The following is a 21,709-nucleotide window of genomic DNA, read 5'->3' as shown; positions in this document are numbered from 1 at the left end:
AAATATGCGTTTTTTTGTCTTTCGAGCCGATGGCATATAACATTGTTTGTCGATGGGCTGAAGCCGAGCTTAAATGTCACTCTATTCTCCCAAATACGAATTTTAATGACTGTATAATTATAAACATGTACAACATTTATTTGAAAAGAATACGATCTGAGTTTCGCGTCAGATCTCCTCATCTCGAATTCCGGATTGACGGTAGATTTGACATATCATAAGAATCTGTAATAGACCTACATGAATAAAGATATTTTGAATTTGTGATGTGTGTGTGGCAGGTCGCACGCACCGGTCGAACCAGGTGAACGCCCCGGAGTATATGTTCCTGATCTCGGACTTGGCCGGGGAGCGGCGCTTCGCCTCCACCGTCGCCAAGCGGTTGGAATCACTCGGGGCCCTCACACACGGAGACCGCCGCGCCACAGAGACCAGGGACCTCTCCCAGTTCAACATCGACAACAAGTACGGTCAGTACCGACATATTTACTCACATTCAGGGGTGTCGCCTCACTAGATGGTAAAGTATTATTACTACTACAATTATTCAGGATATCTTTTATCTTAATAAAAAGGCAGACAACGTCGTAGGTCAAAGCTAGATGTCATAGTCGCGTGTTCATTCTTGAGGTACACGTCAAATTTATTTAAGACGGACTATATCCATGAAAAGGTAATAAACACAGGTACGCTTTTTCGCATTCATAAGATTTGTGAAGCGAAAGTATCTAATGTCTGATGAGTGAGAGGTATCGAGGGTTTTATGAGAAAAAATACGTAGATAAAAAAATTGCGCCTAATATGAGAGCGATATATAATAGAAAAAAACAAAAAGAGTATGTCAAAAAAATATGATTATAAAATTAAAAAATAATTTAAAAACTTATCAAGGATTTCGCTACAATTAGTATAGATTCAGAAAAATATTCTACAAATGAATGAGTAGCATGTAGTAAACGGCATGAAGTTAAAAATGTACGGTGTGCGCGGTCAGGTCGCACGGCGCTGGAGGCGGTGATGAAGGCGATCATGAAGTACGAGTCTCCGCTGGTGGCGGCGCCGCGCGACTACGCCGGGGACTTCTTCCAGGACGTCGCCAGCGCCCTCGTCGGCGTCGGGCTCATCGTCAACTCCGAGGCGGCCCCGGGCGTGCTCTCCCTCGACAAGGTACCGCTGGTCACACCTGGCCCGCTACTCACCTCCTTCAATATTAACAAACTGTCAATACGCACGAAGACACTGACTAAGACTAAAGGAAATCATGATGTCACATAATTTTCTCTATGATAGGCTGATTCATGTTTAAACATTAGCTTTTTCATTACGAGCGAGATTATATTTATTTTTCTTAAGGACGATTTTTTCATTTTTAAGAATATGGTATTAAATAATACAGATAAACCGAAATTTTCACCGTTCTATCGCCAGCTATTGATGATTAATGCTGAAGCTATAATTTAAAAATTTTATTAGAAATTTGGTTATATTGTAGAAATTGAAATGTCAAACAAAAGATAGTACATATCATTAATGTTTGAATTTTGTCCACAGGATTACAATAATATGTCAAAATTCCTGAACAGAATACTGGGCATGCCAGTGGATCTACAAAATAGGCTTTTCAAATATTTCACAGACACACTCACCGCTGTTATGGAGCAAGGTGAGTAATAATTATAACTATGTATAACTTGGGTCCTCTCCACTGTTTGCAGCATATCTTGTATTTTTATATATTTATATACAAGCTTACTCGTAAAAGAGATATATATCGAGCCGAAACCGAGGTAGTATAGCAAGATCTACAACAATTTAACTAAGGAACAAAGTAGAAAAGTAATTCTTTTTTTAATTAATCTTAATAAGAGATATATATCGAGCCGAAATCGAGGTAGTATAGCAAGATCTACAACAATTTAACTAAGGAACAAAGTAGAAAAGTAATTCTTTTTTTAATTAGTCTTAATAAGAGATATATATCGAGCCGAAACCGAGGTAGTATAGCAAGATCTACAACAATTTAACTAAGGAACAAAGTAGAAAAGTAATTCTTTTTATAATTAATCTTAATATGAACTGTGCACTCATGTGATTATTTTAGGTATGGGAAATAAGTAATAGTATGTCGAAGAAATGTCTCTTGGGATAAGTCCGCCATTGTACGCATTTATTTTTTAAGTGAATTATGTCCGTTTATATATAATGTCATTGTACAATAAAGTATTACAAAGTATGTAGAATATATGTCGCTTTGATTTTTATATACGAGTTTAATTCAATTCAATTCAAAATATATTTATTCACATAGGTCCAAAGCAGACACTTATGACAAGTCCAATTATAACCAATTTACAGTGTATATATATAAGATAGTGTAATAATTACACTATTACTTAGAGGATATTTTAACATAATAGCTTATATGTCGAGGAACAAATCTTACATAACAAAGACAACAAACAAAACAATTAAAATAAACATAAACAATAAATTTAACGCCACAATGTAATATCTACTCGGTTTGTAGATATTGGTTTCTGGACTGGTACATATACATTATGTAACTATTCGAATTTATATTTTTATCACTCATAACGGTTCGTTTATGTATTCTTTTAGGGAGATCAATGATATAATATTATTTACTATTCATATGGTAATTACCTATAGCTTATTGGTAATTTAGATCTGTAAAGTACAAATAAATAATAGTCTCAGTGCCATAAAAGGCAAACAAAAATATTCACGGTCTTCTCCACCCTCCGAAGGAATACGCCTTATATGTAGGGGCCTCGGGGTCCCTCAGCTGCGGCATTGTCTCCGCAAGCGACTACCTACAGATCAATGGAGTTGTGCTACTATTTTTGGTTGTGTTTTGTTAAAATTTGCGTGTTTGTGATGCAGCGAAGCGGAGTGGTCGATTCGACCTCGGTATCCTGGATCTCGGCAGTGCTGGTGAATGCGTGCGGCGCGTGCGCTGCGTTCGATTCCTACGGCGGCATGCTACCGGACGCGCACCGGTAGAACTACACACAGTGCATTCCGAGGTATGTGTTCTAACTTACACTGGGCACGAAAAAGATCGAGAATAGAAGAAAGAAATTTTATGTAAAAGCGTGAATCGAAAAGGAAAGTAAACACCTAAGAATTATTTCGATCACGTCAGCCCTAAACACAGACCCCGTAGCCCCTGTACGAAATGTGTATATCCATAGACGTGTGTATCTGTGGTATTAAGATAGCAAGTCAAAGTTATATAACAACCGTCTTTTTGGTAGGATGACTAAAAATATTTATTTAGTGCAGTTTATACAAATTTTCTTGCCTCTTATTTTTTATCAACCAAAATTATACCGTGAATAGTATTCACAGCGTACTTTTAACTGCAAGTGTGTGTTCCAGCGCGGCATGGAGTGGATGGAAGCGCTGGAGAAGTGTTCGGGCGGCGCCAACGCGCGAGACGGGTTCTACTTGTCGCAAGCCGCGCGCAACAACAAGTACACCGCCGTACTGTGCCTCGCTGCGCACTCGCACCTCGCCGCGCACAAGAAGGACAAACTCTCCAAGAAGGAGCAAATGTTCCAGCTGTACAGGTTTCCGAATACTTGCTTAATATACTTAGTATGTAAGGAGTTGAGCTGTGTAGTAATGCGACAACTTTTGGCGTTAAAATCCAAGTGGCCATCCTCATACCCAAGATACTAAATCTTGGGTATGAGGATGGACACGGATTTTTAGTAAAATAATAAAGGCGGACCACTATAATTGTAATTTCTTTATTTGAGCACCGGAAACGGACGACAACATTAAGGATACAAGCATGGAGTACAGAAATTATATTACTTCTTCTAAATCTTAGGTATCTGGATACTCAACATTTGGGACAGGTATATCGTGTTCAATAATCTTCTATTTAATGTGTTTTACTTTACCTTCCCAAATGTCATTAAAATTGTTCACATTTAGCATACAACTGTATTAAAAATAAAAAAAATATTAATGTAGGATGTTTTTAGCCGCTTATGAACGTCAAGTTTTTTGTATTAATATTTTTTTTCTACTGTCATTTGAAGTTACAGTGGGTCAGTGTAGGTAGTAATAAAAACATTATCTTAATCGTATTTGTAGACATTTTCTCGCACCGAGGTTATAAATATAAGCGAAACGCTCGCATTGCACTAACAGTTGGTTCGCAATTATATTGAGCAAATTATGTGTGCTACAAAGTTAATCAAACCAAGTCCATTTTAGCATCGTCGTGTATAGTCACTGCTATGATAATAATTTAACTTATTGTGGTGGTGTTATCAGGCCGAACACGGGGCTGCAGCTGCGGCTGGAGTCGCTGGCGGAGATTGAGAAGAAGTACAAGAAGGTGGAGAGCGGCGAAGCAGAGTCGTGGTGGCGCGCGCAGTACTCGGCCTCAGTGCGGGTCTGCAGCCACGCCTACTGGCGCGGGGCCTGCCGGGGGGCCAACGACTGCGAGGTACGCGCCCCTACGGGCTAGTGGCCTCCTCCATGTCAGCACTAAAAAAATGACACTGTAACAAAAAAAAACATAAAAAATTGTCCCAAGCATAGTAAGTTAGTTCCCGCACTAAGAGGCTTACAAACCAGCTATCATGGGGCCGGGCCCGGAGTTGATGCCGGGACTAGGGGCTTCGCCCCGACAGCGGTTCAGCCCACCGCTTTACTTCCGTGACAGTTCATTAACGATGAAATAGAGTTGGAGGTTATGACGGATGGTGACGGTGATGATGACGATGCGTGATGCGTGGTGTGGTGCAGGTGGGCCTGCGGCGGCGCACGTACCACGTGCTGTCGGGCTCGGTGCTGGCCGTGTGGGCGCGCGTGGAGGCCGTGCTGGCGGCTCGCAGCGCGCTCAACAAGATGCAGGTCGTGCGCATCAAGACCGACCTCGGCCTCAAGATCGTCGGTGAGTACGCGCGCTCATATTATACTTACACATACTCGGTTAAATACAAAAGTTACACTATTCAAAATGTACATTTCTTACAACACATCCTATTAAAGTTTTTTTTTTAAAGTTTAAACAAAAATTTACACAGAAGTATTGTATATCGTTTTAAAAGTATTTAGATAATGATTAAGACGGCGTGGTTAATTTAATTGACTTATATAAAAGGAGGCGATTCTAGCTTCTAATTTTGAAAAATGACATATTTCTATTTAATTAACGACATATACTCATACATCTGTAGGAAATAAGTCAGTTATTAAGTACACACACACACACACAGTTACTGGGACACAGTTACCTGGATACAACAAAATAATAATTGCGTTTAATAATGCCTAGTAAGACAAATTCAATATTGTCTACTAAACACTGCCGTGTCTAAACTGTGTCACCCCACCTTACATTTTCCTATTGTCATCTAGTATATAAGATCAATATTTTATGTACATATTGTCAGTCCATTATCATCTGTAATATACATCGTCTCAACCAACAACATCGTATCCTTCACCCGCAACATCAAGAATCATTACATAGTATAAAACAAAGTCGCTGTATAAATGCTAAATATAAAACTGAGTATGCTTAAACCTTTAAAACTACGCAACGTATTTTGAAGCTGTTTTTTTAATAGATAGAGTGATTCAAGAGGAAAGTTTATATGTATAAACATGTACATCCGTGCGAAGCCGTGGTGGGTAGCTAGTTCCTAAAAACACCGTTTACAAAAATGAATAGCATTCAATATATGATAATTTATTTCAGGCTACTAGGCCCATAGACCCATATTATAAATACGTTATATACTAACACTAGCATTTGCCCGCGGCTTTGCTCGCGTTTTTTTATCCCCTTGGGCGTGGAATTTATCAAAATCCTTTCTTAGGGGATGCCTACGTCATAGTAGCTTTATGCATGCAAAGTCTCAGCCCGATCGGTTTAAAATTGACAAAGTTTCATACAAACTTTCAACCCCTATTTTATCCCCTTGGGGGTAGAATTAAAATCCTTTCTTAGCGGATGCCTACGTCATAACATCTACCTGCATGCCAAATTTTAGCCCGATCCGTCCAGTGGTTTGGGCTGTGCGTTGATAGATCACTACGTCAGTCACCTTTGAGTTGTATATATTTAGATAGATACATATAAACTAATATTTAAAAACTTATTTTACTTTATATATCAAATTTGTCTGTGTGGTAATAATGAAGTATACACATAGACACGCCTGCGCTAACGGAATACGCTAGCGTGACCAATCGAGATCGATACTCTTAGCTCTGTATAAAGCTATTTTTGTGACAAATATAAACTTCAGGGAATATGTTAGTTGCATTTTTTAATGTATTTAACTTTATGCTTTCGTTATTGTTGGTCATAGGTTGCAACAGTCTAAATACATGCATAAATTACAACTAAGGTTGTTTCAAAGACAGATTGATCAAGTCCTTAAAACATTGGGCATAGCTATGCTCAAAAATAATTGGATTGTGAATCCAATTACTGTTTAGTGTCCACATATTAGTTTTAAGCATAAAGTGTATATAACATTTTCGTATGATGAGATATAATGATTGGCATATTATAATTACTTACCTTTATTTTCATTCCCATCTATCTATCTATATATCTTGGTTGGATATCGGTCTTTTCTTCATAAGTCAGAAATTAAATTGTCATTTTTTTTTGTGACGGCCAAATTCGTCGATTTTTAGGCTTTTATCAGCTACAGTAACCATTAATCGAATCTTTTAACACATTCTCTGCCAACAAGTTGTTTCATATAATATCAAAAAAATAAATATATATATTTAATAAATTATATAGTGATATGATTATTTAATTTACTTTCATGCATTTTTGTAGAAAATTATGAGGATATTTATGTGTCTGAATGGAAAGTTAAACTAGGTACACCGTGTCAGTCATCTGTGACTGACAAGGCGGTTGTTAAGAAAGAATTATTGATTGTATTTTCTTTTTCCTTAATCATTCAATCACTTATTATATTATATATTACAGACTATAAACAGATTCTTTAATAATAAATTGTCATTACATCCGCAGGTACAATGATTCCAAAGAATTGCGTAGAACCACTGAAGGAGGCGCTGTCGTCCGACGCAGTGTCCGTCAACGAGCAGAACTTCGACCAGGCGGACGCGCCGAAATGAGCGCTACATTCGTAACTATTAAGTCTAGATTAGCGCGGACCCCACTCACAGTTCCTCTATCTCTTTATTTGCGTGTGGCCGGGACCTGCGGGCCCCGGGGAGGCGAGGAGGCGAGGAATGGCCTTAGAACGGCGGCTCGTGCGTAGTCAATTACGGGCGAAGCGACGCGGTACGACTGATTTTTCTATAGCTGGCTGTTGGACGTCTACGACTGTTGTGATATTACCAATCATCTCATGTAGAGAAATAAAAACACGTAGAAATGTAAAATGGACGAGGTCCAGCAAGAAAAGGAAGTAGAAAATTAAAATGAATTGAATTTGTCTATGGTCTTTTTATTTCTCTAGCTGGACCGCGACCGTCGACGTGTTCAGATGCGACGTCGGTTGTGTGACGTGTATATTGATTTAAGTGTACTCAATGTGAGCTTTATGCATATGTGCATAAGTTGTTTTTTTAATTACCTTCACACTCGGTAGTATATAAAATTGTGACAGTTTTTATTTTTTAATTTGTTTCAATGGCAAAGGCTCGTAGGTATTCGGCTTCGGGCACGTTGTATACGAATCGAATTTTAATTTTTGTACAAATATCTAGTTATTTAATATCAAATTATACAAGAATTGTTTTTTTTTTAATTATTATAATTAACTTGATTCCAACTGTATATCTGTATGACATAATTTATAACTTAGTAATATGGCATATGTAACGATTAAGCGATGTATTGTATGATATACGCGTTAGAGAAAAGTGCAATAGAATCGCGGGCTGCGGGCTCGATTGTGGCGTATGTACCACAGTACCAATCTAAAACACTAAATGGAATCATTCCTTTATAGTCAATATTTGATTTTTTATACATATATCGCACTATGTCAAATGCAATAACTCCAAAATTGCAAATTTAAAGGAAAACGACTCTAATAGTGAAGCTTTAAAGTATGTTATTACAAAATCTTATATTTTAGTTAATGTAGTTTATTAAGCACCCTTATAAGTATAATTACGATTAAAGGGTGCATTTCAATAACTATATATAATAATTTCTTTAAGGAATTTAAAATGCTAGCCATATCGAAGTCCATATTCAATTATAGTTGTATTAATTTATAGGTTGCTAGGAACGTGGCAGATTTTCTGTACTCGTAGCATATATCACACCTACATTCTTGAAACCTATATACGTATATAATTAAACAAATCAAAATATTAAAAAATATTCATGTAGGACATTTTAGCCGCTTATGAACGTCAGGTTTTTGTATTATGAAGCCCATACACGATAACATAGTTGTATTCATTCATAGGTTGTTATCAACGTGGCAGATTTTTATTCTTCATAGCATACCACACCTTCAGTAAACAAATGAAATAAAAATTTATTTAGTCATGTAGGACATTTTAGCCGCTTATGAACGTCAAGTTTTTGTATTATAAAGTCCACACACCATAATACATTTGTATTAATTCATAGGTTGCTAGCAACCTGGCTGATTTTATCTTCATGACATGTCATAAGACATTAACTACCGTCGCCTATAAAAATGAATTAACGACAATAGAAACTGGTGATCGTTTGCCTACACTATCTACGGTTGATTTATTTACAGTTCAGTTCGCGGCGAACAACTTTAATGAGTTTTAAATAAGAAGAGAGAAGCGTAGAGAGTTATGTATGTAAAATTGTTTCTGCGAAGGTCACGTGGTATCGAAATGGTAGGTTATTCGCTGGTTACTGTAATGTTTACAAATAATTATTTATAGGCAAATTATCACTTCAGTGTAAAACGACGCTTGTAAAAACGACGACATGACGACGACTCAGTCCTTCACTTGTGGCCTGCTAGCATATACCACTAGTCAGACGGATGCACCATTTCATGTTCAATAATTTAAAAATATTTAAGAATCCTTAATATTAAGAGTGAATGTACTGCATAATAATATACAGACATTTATAATAACTACTAGCTGTACTCGCGACTTCATCCGCGGGGAATTCAACTTTATTTTTCTAAAATAAAAGTAGCCTAAGTTACTCCTTATTACATCAGCTACCCGCCAAAAAAGTCCCGTCAAAATCGGTCCAGCCATTTCAGAGACAGACAGTCAAAAATTGTAAAAATGTTATTTTGGTGAATGTACCGTATTCATATTCATATGCATGTTAAAAACTGTTATTTCAATATTACAAACAGACACTCCAATTTTATTTATATGTATAAATTTATATTGTGTGTATACTTCACAATAAATTTATTAGCATAGTAGAAAATATTTCAATACATGACTAACTCTTACCGTATGTTTGGAGTCGACTTTACTAGCACGTAATGCTTGCGCAAGGCACGTCTACACGAACATACATATATACTACTATATAATGTTATGTACGCATATATGTATATATTTATCCAAATACTAACCACCTCCAATACTGCGAATTAAGACGTAACACGTAGCTTATCATCCACAAGCCACACGAGTTCCTAGCCTATTAAATTATAGTTTTTAGGAAAACTCCATATTTTTAATCTAAGGATATCAAAATACCAAAAACATCTGAAAGGATTGCTTAAGTGGTGTTAGAAGGTATAATGAAGTACTGTTAGCAACAGTAAAAGGCGGAATTGGTACATAATACAAATCTGTTATGATTACACTTTGGGTCGTTATTACGACGTTGTATAAAGAATTTTATATTTATATATATTTTTTGCGTCTTTACTATGACAGTGTATCAAACATCTTAAAAAATATATGATTCCTGGTATTTTAGATTGGTACAGCCGGTCGTGCCAATTCTGTTGCGAGCATTACATAAAAATAAACTATTTCAAGTCACGCCCTTTATCTACATTTGTGTAGATAGACTAATATTGAAATGTCGTAATATAAACTATATTTTTCATTAACTTTCTTATTGATAAAAACCAAAGCTTATTATTGTAAAGAATGTTGTTATGTTTCTTTCTTTCGAATGAAAAAAAATAACGCGAAAGAAAAGGATAACTATGTTTTTATGATTAATTAGAATATAGTGCGATGGCTTGAATTTTGTGAACGCACCAGAATTGTCACAACTGATTATGTTAGGCGTTAGTCCTTAAATTGACACCTTATTTTACTGAAAAAAAAATAGTTTTTCTAATTTTAATTATAATATAAAACAAGTTTATGTAGAATATACAAAGTATAAAATCTCTGTAAATGTTATGCGATAGTCCAAATTAATACTGTTGAAATGTTCATACTAAATGCAGGTATAGTGTTATGGGATGCTAATGCCCATCACACGCGTCTCATGTTGTTCTTGTCTCAATGTCTTTAATTTTAGTGTATAAAGACAGAAAATAAATGTATATAATTATAAAATAAGGATAGTTTTATTTGTTTCGTGAATGATACAATAATATAGTACGACCCTTGCCTGACGGATAGTTCGTTCAGAAAAGTTTAAACCTGGGTTTGTCGTTATTTCGCTCCCGTTGGAATTTAATGGAATTAGAATGAAAGGGAATTGATTAAACTGAATTATATAATTAGTTTTTTTTTTTAATAATAACAAACAGAATTTATATTATTTGGAAAATATTAACTAGATATCTTGTGCGAATTAAATAACTATATGACCACGAAACGTCTTATAATACTCAGTTATTATGGGATACAGTTACCTATATACAACAATATAATAATGGCTAGTTAGACAAATTCAATATTGTCTACTAAGCACTGCCGTGTCTAAACTGTGTCACCCCATCTTACATTTTCCTATTTATATATTAAGATCAATATTTTTATGTACAATTTGTCAGGTTATTATCATGTGTAATGTACATCGTCTAAACCGACAACATCGTGTTATTACCCCGCAACAGTTATTATTATAGCTGTTTTGCAAAAGCAATGATCAGATAATCATTCATATAGGTAATAGCTTCATCAGCATCAATGTGTTCAACTGCCCTAGTTCATAATTATGTAATGATGTAAATAAGAAATCACTTGGGAAATTAAAATAAATTACCATGTATAACGCAACTAAAATAATGTGAATTTTCAAATTTTTGGCGCTAAATCAGCGTTTTATTATTAATAAAACTTCTTAGTTGTTCAGTTTAGTTATTATTCTTAAAAAGCCGCAGAGTATCCTTTATTTGTCTCTCAAATGGTTCATATTAAAAAGTTATTAATATTATTATAAAAGTAAATTTATTTAACAGTACATTAGGATGAAGAGGACAGAATCTTTAAACCTAAACAATTCTTTATGGTAAGTATACAAAAACACGAAGAATCAAAACGCATTTGACATTGACAATTGCATCTGACAACGGTTGACACCTGACATTCATGAATTATGAATGAAACATTTGTAATTTATTTCAGGAAGGAAGGAAATGTCAGAGGCTATAATTCCTTCAGTGTAAACATTTATATTATATTTTATAACACAAAATCATTAGTGAATACAAAAGATGACTGATAAAGAGATCACATTAGAGGATTTAGAGGAGACGGTATGTGTATTACTTATTATGGAGACAATATAGTTAAATAGTGAATCTGGAAATTGGGTCAGTACGCCGCGCCGCTACCATAAATAATAAACTATTTTAATACCTACAGCTATATAGAGTTTGAATAGTAAATGTATCAGGCCCTGACCCTGCCATTCAACCCTTGATAAATGTCATTCGAAGCATTTTATAAAACTATCAAAGAAATTATTAGTATAAGATCCAACAGTATTTCCTTGAAAATGGGCGTACATACTAATATATTAGAAGTTAATAAAACCTTTCAATTATATTACACTGATGTCTGTATGAAGTTGAATTGCCGGATATAAATTGTTTATGTGATCAAATTAAATATAAACAATTAATATATTAATTATATACTTTGTATAAAGTAATATACCTTACTTTCGAACATAATCCAATGAAAATACATACCAAAATCTCTCGATCGAACTAGTTGCCGAATTGTAAAAAAACAATAATTAATATTACATTGTTTAATTCTAATGATATTGTAAACTTAATTAATGAAGTAAATTCTGGAAAATAACACCTAAGTCTATGAAATATGTATAAAAGTATAGTGTAAGTAAGTAATAAGTGAAGTAAATATTACAAAAAACATGTACAAACAACATTATGCCTCATAATAATATAAAATTATATATAAAAAAATATAAAATTATAAATATAAAATTATATTACAGGAGAATTTTAGATATTACATATATCTAAAATTCTCCTGTCCAGTGTTTGTAACGAACCTCCTCTGAAATGGTTTGATCAACTCTTATGAAATGTTGTATGTATATTCAATAGGACTGAAAGTGTACATTCAATAGGGCTGAAAGTAGAATATAAAAAAAATGTATACCTCTAAGTGATAAAGAGTGATTTACACCAAAATATTTTGTATTCAAACCAGAGCAGAGAGCCAGAGCTTTGCCTTATGGGTACTAGACATTCCTAAATATATTTTTTGCACATATATTCATAATATATACAATAAACACCAAGACCAATACAAATAATCATACTTATTAATGCCAATATTTGTATTGTTTGAGCATCAAACCCACAACTGTCAAAATTAAGGTTAATTGCACTGAACTGCTAGTTCATAATATTATAACTAAACTAGCTACCCAGGACATGTTTTATACATATAAACCATCCTCTTGAATCATTACTAAAAATCTATTTCTAAAAACTGCATTAAAATCTGTTGCATAGTTCAAAAGATCTAAGCAAACAGACAGCCAAAGCTACTTTGTTTTCTACTATGTAAATATTAACTCATTAAATAATCAATATGATCCATAAACAGGTGAAGCAAACAGATGAACAACTGGACATGATGGAGTGGAAAATGGATGGTGTGGAGGGGGAACTAGTGGAGCCCATAAGCACACAGGACATGTGTGTCATCAACCTGCTCAAATCGGTCTCAGAGGTGATACCACACTTTCTATTGTTCTTACACTCTGCTGGACAAATAATGTTACTAAAATAAATAATAATTAAAAAAAAATTGGATTGTCACCATACCATGAAATTATTTTATTCTTCTATTAACATACATAATACATTAATACAAACAATTACAAAAAACAATCATTGTAATCCAATGCAACACATTGAGGCAGCGTACCCAAAATACTGGCAGCGTTGCCTCTTTGAATGGCCATGCTTAGCCTGTGAGCAAAGTAGCTACCATCTCTCAGGTCACAAGCAACCTCGATGAGCTGCGCTGAAATATATGTCAAAATTTTATTCTTGAGGTTTGATGTAATCAAATCTGCTAATAGTCTGGAAGACTGATTTCATGATTAAGTAAAATAGAAAAAAAGTTCTTGAGGTAGACTTTGGAAGAAGTCATTTGCTTGAGTAATTTAGTCTCCCTTATTTCAACAATCAAGCAGTTTGCATCATAAGCTCTATTTTGGCTGAAGAGTGAGTTAATGTAGTGAAATTACAGGATAAGGGGTGTAACATCTGAGTGCTTAGGAATATGTCAAGCTGTGGCAAGAACGACGCAGTTTCAAAAGACATCTAGTTTGTGCCATATAATTAAGTGTTGCAACTTTTTATATGCAATCATTGACTTTGTACTTCATTTTGAATATAAATTAAATTTAAATAATAAATTAAAGACAATTTTTTTTTCAAGATTTCATAGCACGGTGACAATGTCAACAGAAAGTTATATTCCAGTATCAGGTAGTAAGTAAGTAAGCCTTACAAAACCTCAAATTTGAGTTTGATTTATAATAGCAATAATAAATTTGATAATTTCTACTTACAATTTTATGGTGATGTAAAAATGTGATAATAAATTGAAGAAGCACTAGTAGGTTATTATAATCAATTGCTTACCTAAATAGAAAAGAAAGAATGTAAATAAGTTTATTTGGTACACATAACAATAAAAAACACAGATGAATGTGTTATGTTTAGATATTATTTTCAATTAAATATTTATTAGTAGATATAATTAATTACATGGTAAATATACAATAAAAAAAAACATAAAAGTTAATTGCTAAGATTGTCCCGTAAAGTACCTGGCTTAAAGGAAATCCTTTGCGCCAGATACAATCGGTATGTGTTATGTTAATTACAATAATAACAACAGAACAATGCATCTGATTGTTTAATTCTCTTATTTAGCATTATAAAAATAATAGTCGAAGATACGGTCATAAAATATATACTGTGGGGTATATATATTTCGACATTTCTCTGATACACTTTACTTGCGTGTAATACTTAATATCTGAGGTCTTGGCAAACATATCTATACCTCACTTTTCACTAGTCACGTTATGTTTAAATATAAAAACAATTAAAAGTATTGTAGGTGTGCTATGCACACACACCTACAGTAATAATACAAGTAGATTAAATTACATCGCGTTGCATAGCGCACCTACTACACGTCCCTCCCCGTTCAGATATACGATGTAGTACCATATTGTCGTAATACAATCGTGATAAAATATCCTGTGTAAAGGATATTTAAGGTTATTGTATTTTGTAAAGTTCACGACAATTATGACAAGTGTGTACATAGAATCTACAGTATATTATATGCACTTAAAGAAAGCTAGACAATATCTACCTATTAGACTTATGCTTTTTAATGCTTTCCAATCCTGGAAGATAGTTAACACAATTAAGTAAAGTGTATATTATTTACCACTATATGCTTTGGATTGCTTGCTTAAGCAAGCTACCCATTTACGATTTATAAATTTACATATTATATATTACGTTAATAATATACTAACATAAAATAACAGATGTAGTTATGTATTTCTTATTCCGTATCTTAGACCATAAGTTTTAATTGTATTATTATTAATAGATCAATATTGCTTACGCTTATTTATTCTAATAACGCTATTAAAAAGTACAAGGCATTAACATAGCAAAAAATATGTGTAAAATTAATAATAATATCACCTATATAAGTTTGAGGACCTATAAAAATTATTAATGTTTATTTTTCAGCCCCTTGCGTAATTGTGTTGAAAAAAAGGTCAGAAACATACTAGTGTACCCATGGTCATGTTGCTTACAGCTGGTGATTTCTCGTTTACTTGTATATAAAACATTGCTTTTTTCAAAGTTCTATTAAAAATATTTATTTTGTTTATTTCAACAATATTAGAATTAATTAGAAATTATTTATTATTAATTTCTGTTTTACACTAAGCTTCAATTCTTAGTTATATATGCATTGATATAATTTTGTTTAATTCCGCTGCTATTAATATGTGTGATGGTAGTGTAATTAAACAAAAAATAATATTAATGCATTATTTAAAGGAATGGACATTCATAAAATAACATCTAACTCAACAAAATAAAGACATAATATATTTTATTCCTACTGTTTATCTTTCTATGGAACAGTTTGTAATAAATCTCATTTAAAACAAATTGAAACATACAGTATTACGATTAAGGACTATTTCACTGTAGCGATTGCGAACCGTATAACTTAGTATACATATGCAACTCTCAAACCATTAATAAAAAAAAACTTATTGATAATTGAGAGTGATTAGCAAAGTTCCAGGTTTTATGACAGCATTTGAATAGTTCGAAATAGAAAAACATGTACTTCGCGTATTATAAGATTACTAGCTACTCGCCCCGGCTTCGCACGTACATGTATTATATATATAAACCTTCCTCTTGAATCACTCTATCTATTAAACAAAACCGCTTCAAAATCTGTTGCGTAGTTGTAAAGATTTAAGCATACATAGGGACGGACAGACAGCGACACCGACTTTTTTTTATACTATGTAATGGTTTATAAGCTTAGTCTTTCAGTGGTTTACTATTTCGACATAGTTCCTAAAAGGCTAGGTTCGAATTCTGACCGACACCAAATATAAAACCGATAGCCAACCAAATTGATCCAAGGACGGTAGTAAAGCTCGACCTCTGCCACTTTAGATTCAAATTTATTACGTATTGGGGCATATCAGATGATACCTTGATATCTATATTTGCAGCCGTAAAGGTGTATATTATATTTTTTTTTATTTAATTAATATAAAAGATTAATATGGGATAGTGAAAAATGAAAAATTACCAGCTGTAACTGTCATGCTTATTGATATTAGCTAAAATCCAAGGCTTAAATGTGCTACAAATTTAAGCCTTATAAACCCCTCTGAACCGGGCCGGTGTCGCTTCATCAGTAAAGCTTCAGTATATGCGTTGCGAGAGCGCCAATGGCCACACACTGTCGACTAGTCGCCGAGTATGACGTTCATCATACTAATTGCAAACAAAGTATTCATAAAAATAATGTATGACCGCGGTAGACTGTACAAAGCCATCTGCTACATGCTCACTAATTTCTAGCGACAAGTAGCTTGATTTGTAAGATGTGTCATGGTTGAAGGAATGCACCGTGTATCATGAACTATATCATCACTTCACGAGTTGATGTCAATGATGATGTTCTGGCATGCGGGTGGCGGTTCCACCATACCATCAGATGGGGCGTTAGCTTCTTTCCCATCACATAAATAAAAGGTTACAGGCTCTAAGTCTTTCACACCACATTGTTAACACATCACGAGTACCAAGTACGTCACATGTGTACGTGAACGCTGACGCAGTTCACCATATGTACCTATATTGCGTTTCACACATACCATCAGGTGGGTCGACAGTTTTCCATGCCATACTTGTTTTCCAATCCAGTAACATTAATAAACAGTTTTTTTGTTATTGCGCACTAAATAATGTCCCCTCCGATCGATCCCCGTGCAATTCAAACGGGGGAAATTACGACGGCCTAAGCCGGAGTTCGAACCCCTAGCGGGGCCTTCAGCCACTCCTTATATCCTTCTGCGAGTTTGAAGTGCCATCTGCACTCGTTCCCTATAGTTCGGTGAAGCTGTAAAAGCTAGCCTCGGCCGACAGTATTAGAGTAGTCCGAAAAAAAACTAAATAATTAGAAATAAAAATAACAATTTTTAATGTACTTGACGTAAAAGCTTTATTGTCCAACATTTGCATAGAGTAAATAAAAAAATACCATAAAAGGATAAGAATAATAGTAATATGAAAAGGCTTTGTACAACGTCCTACGGTGTGATTCCCGGCGATTAGTGGACAGTCATAGATGGCTATCGTTTTGTAACATATTTATGTATTTTTTAACATACAAGCTTTTATTTAAGTTTCTCTTATATTCCTCTCTTTAGACATATTTATTAATATTCATATGATACTTCAGATATGGTATGATCATATCACATTGTGCACAAATTATTCTCGACATTAGCATGCTGAAGGACAAAGTATTTTAATGTTGTACTGTTTATTAATACGACATGTCCATTGATTTTAATGGATCTCAATATAGAAATCTAGTCCATTTCTTCTCATTTGCATTATGCATACACATGTTGACAAGGCGTTATACGAGCAGTTCGCAAACAGAACGGACTTGTATCATCATCAAATACAACAAAAATCCAAAATTATCGCAATTTAGTCCAACCTCTTAAAAGGTAAATATTACAGAGTAATAACTAAAAAAATTTCAAACGTATTTGAAAGGATTTTGTTATGCTGAGAATAAAGTCACATAATCCGTGCAATCAAATTCAGTAAGGGTAAATCAAAAAGGTTTTAAAAATTATATGTTTTTATTGAAATTGCGAGTTGTATGAAAAGTTTTGTTGTAGTTATGGATTTTGTATAAATATACATAGGTATGGATATGTCTAGTAAGACTATAAATTAAATACAAACTTCGCGTTCGGCTATTTATGTAACAAAACGCCAAAGTTTAGTGTTGCCAGAGAGAACCAAGCATTACGTGTCTTACTTACTTAAGCAAATTTTTATACATTTGCTTAAGTAAGTAATGTGAATTTCTCTCTATAAAACATAATATCTTTGGTAAGAATTCTATGTTCAAGTAATTACTTCATTAAGAAGTGATCAAGCAACAAGTAATTACTCGTTTATAAATACGAGTGTTAATGTTAGATTACTCGCCATTAGAATAGAATAGAATAGAATAGAAAATCATTTATTCAAATAAACTTAATTTAAGCACTTTTGAATAGTCATAACAATTTGTTTTTGTAACCGTCCGCTCCTCTCCTAATATTTGAGAAATAAAAAATATTGACACATGTTTAGCGCTTCGGACATTACACAAACCTTCAGTCGAGTAAAATAAATAAACATTTTAGTCGACAGCTTACATGTATGTCAGGGGCGGATTGTGAATTTGTAGGCCTCTAGGCTAAATCTACTTAAGGGCCTACCTAATTATATTACTCAACTAAAAAATACATTGACCAAAAACAGGCGACTAGAAATTTCGTTCCTTTCGATAGACGTGCCCTTGCATGTGCTGATTGATCTCAGGGTTGCCAACCTTATGATAGGTTTTTTAATATTCTAGATATTTTTATATTCTAAATATCGTTGCAGTGGGGGACTGGCCCTTTGTATCCCCGGGGTCCTGAGCTGCAGCCCAAAAAGCCCTTAGGTAGTTCCGCCCCTGATGTATGTCGTACTTTGTATACTGATTAGGTTCAAACGCACCCTCTTTAGAGAGCTCAGGCTGGATCTTCGGGGCGAGCCCCTTTGCCCCGGCATCAACACCAGGGATTACATTAAAATATTTAATTACTTAAGATCCAGTGATATATTTAGGGATTTTTAAAAATTACTCCTTGATTTTTTTAAAGTTTTTCTTCCAAATATGTCAGTACTTTGTGTTGCAGCGAACGCTAAAGTCGATATCAAAGGACGCCATCTTCAAAACATTAGTAGTTGTAGTAAAATACAGTAAAATTCACACAAGTAGATGTCACAGTTTCAAGTTATTAATTTTAATAACAGTAGTCCATAAGGTGTGCTAATGTCGAGTTAGTGTATGTAGGTTTTTGTTTTTACACGGAGCATTTCTCAGGTATGTTAATTTCTTATGCATTGCTGTATTGTGACTGCAAGAAATGCAAGCTAATTCATAAAACCTAATATCTAACATTATTATAACCATATAATAGGAATTAAGTAACTTTAAATTGATTTATTACATCCGGAAATCCGGATGTTTTGTCTAGGCTTTGTAAGACCGTCTCGCCTCGCAATGAGACCTGTATTAACATATTTATAGTTTGAAAGAACATAGATTTTAAACATAATATAGCTAAAACCTATTTGAACTAGTTCTTTTTTAATTTTCGCTTTTAGTCCACATTACAAATATTTAATATATATGTAATTATATGGTAAATAAATTTACCTCTCTGCCTATTTAAATTAACCACTGCTAGTACAACCTAGTCGAAACATCGAGAGATGTAAAGACCTTTATTTACCACTACCAATAAAGGTTTAGAATTTACTTTATGAATAATCTATCTTTATTTACCAATATAGGTATTTATTTACCTACTTAATAATCTTTTTCATTATAATATTTTGTTACTTTTTCCTAATTAAGAAATTGCATCGAAAGCAAAATGACAAAACAGTTTTATGTAATATGTAAAGATAGCTGTGTATTTATAAAACATTTTTAGCATCAATGTTTTTGTTCAAGAAATTTTCAATCTTAGAAATGCTCCGTCATTATTTCAAATCATCTCATGTTCTTCTTAATTTACATATCATAACCTGTTTGCATCAATAACCGGTTTCTCCAGGTACGTTCGGACTACCAACAGTTACGCCGCGAGCTGGTTGAGGTGCAAGCACTGCAGAGGGAGCTCTCCTCGAGGCTCCGCGCGCAGTTACGTCTCGTTCACGGCAAGTTCGCGCGTCTGAGGCAGAGACTAGCGGCAGCGTCCCCGCCCCGTTGAACATCCTCAACCACTTCCCATGCCTGCCTGAAATCCTGGTCATGGCAGCTCATGCTTTTGAAACAATTTGCCTTTGGAAAGCTCAAATTAAACGTCATGAGTTTGTATTTACCAGATTGAAATTGTTTTGATATAACAGCGTTGGTCGAAATGGCATGGGAAGATAATGTAAGTATGAGAAATGTTATCCTCCATTCATAAAAAAAAAATTACAAGATGCGTACTTAATTACAAAATGTTATAACTCAGAAAAAATATTTTTGGAAATCAACTCTAAAGCTTTAGTTTTAAAGTAGATTTCCTCCTGATTCTGACTTAATTACTTATTATTTTATTATTCAGCGTGGGAAATTAATTTCAATTGTTAGTGTGTTTTGTCACTGTCTATAAAACGAACAAAATAATGGGAGAAAAGGACAAAACATTTTAATAGTTAACCTTTATGGTACATTTGTTTTTTATGAATAGAGGTCTTAGTATATATTTAAAAATAGCTCAACATAGTGCCCCAACCCGTAGACGGAACGTGTACCTAATAATATAAAGAAACTACGAACATAATGTGCCAATGTATAGAAATTAATACATCTAATTTCTAATATTTAATTAGCTAATATAACACAAGGTTAGAGAAATTCTATTGTACCTCAATGTTTGAGTGAGATATATATAATTTGTTAATATTTCAAGTTGTTTTTAAACTGTCGTGTTTAATAGACATAGAGCGGAGCGAAGTGATCTTAGAGATGAGATTTGCACTCTTTGTAAAGATACCTCGGAAAGGTTTGATCGATCGAGACCAATATTTTATAGAAGGTCGACCGTCGGGCGTCCATTGTTTACCACTCAAAAAAATTCCCATCGGTCAAGGTCGACTTTTTAAGAATAAACGCGCTCCGCTCAACATGTGACCTGGTGTGTAAACAACACACAGGTAATAAACCTAATTTATATGGTTATTGTCTTAACACGAATAATTTTATGGTAAATAAAAGTATTTACCTTTCGACATTTCGAATAGGTTGCACCAGCTGTGGTCAGGTAAATACTCTTATTTATTGAACCGCTGCAATAAATCAGGGTATTTACCTGAGCTGTGTACGATAAACTGATGTACCTGATGAGTGAGAGGTATTGAAGGTTTCTTGAGAAAAAATAATGATAATTAGAAAATGAGGCTAATCCGACAACGATATTGACTAGATTGTTACAAAAGATTCTGTCAAAAAAAAATGTTTATAAAATATAAAAAAATATTTTTATTTTATAAACATTTTTTTTTTAATATTTTTTAATATTTATAATTTCTTTTAATAAAATTCATCAGAGTTCATTCTCCATTTACCATAAAATGATTCATGATAAGTCTCGGTTAACAATATAAAAAGTATTTTAATAGTATGAGATGAGAAATTTGGAAATTTAATAAAGAGGAGGGCATGAAAAGGAGTGACTGAAACTTCGACTTTACCAAAATTTAAATTCACGAAATTATGTTTGTCTTTATTGTTTTATTAAAATTTGTAATAATAAAACTATTGTAAACTAAATGATTATCTTAAGGATGTTATATCAGGTTATAATGGAGTCACATCATATATGCAGAGTGGAATCTTTTCAGCCAGTGCTCATTATGAAATAATGTATTATTGAAGTCGGTTTTAG

The 21,709-nt window shown here is 33.8% G+C and overlaps 2 protein-coding genes across 2 annotated transcripts in view; both read left to right on the top strand.

The window, feature by feature from the left end:
* The window catches only part of LOC131848840 (protein strawberry notch), a 39,512-nt gene extending 31,327 nt beyond the window's left edge, over positions 1-8,185 (top strand). Inside the window, exons 21-28 of the mRNA XM_059198785.1 lie at positions 282-470; positions 995-1,167; positions 1,552-1,663; positions 2,905-3,047; positions 3,403-3,593; positions 4,312-4,486; positions 4,789-4,936; positions 7,049-8,185. Coding sequence (XP_059054768.1) covers positions 282-470; positions 995-1,167; positions 1,552-1,663; positions 2,905-3,047; positions 3,403-3,593; positions 4,312-4,486; positions 4,789-4,936; positions 7,049-7,155 — 1,238 coding nt within the window. The 3' untranslated portion in view covers positions 7,156-8,185. The remainder of the gene's footprint in view (positions 1-281; positions 471-994; positions 1,168-1,551; positions 1,664-2,904; positions 3,048-3,402; positions 3,594-4,311; positions 4,487-4,788; positions 4,937-7,048) is intronic.
* Positions 8,186-11,560: 3,375 nt separating this feature from the next.
* Positions 11,561-20,840, top strand: LOC131848881 (uncharacterized). Its single transcript, XM_059198835.1, has 3 exons — positions 11,561-11,681; positions 13,012-13,137; positions 19,889-20,840. Exons 1-3 carry the CDS (start codon positions 11,640-11,642, stop codon positions 20,042-20,044), a joined length of 324 nt encoding a protein of 107 aa, XP_059054818.1. The 5' UTR covers positions 11,561-11,639; the 3' UTR covers positions 20,045-20,840.
* The last annotated feature ends 869 nt before the right edge of the window (positions 20,841-21,709 follow it).

Source organism: Achroia grisella, unplaced genomic scaffold (genome assembly GCF_030625045.1).
Source record: "Achroia grisella isolate CSIRO2021 unplaced genomic scaffold, CSIRO_AGI_Agris_v1 utg598, whole genome shotgun sequence".
Lineage (NCBI taxonomy): Eukaryota > Metazoa > Arthropoda > Insecta > Lepidoptera > Pyralidae > Achroia > Achroia grisella.
This window is presented reverse-complemented; position numbering and strand designations above follow the sequence as displayed.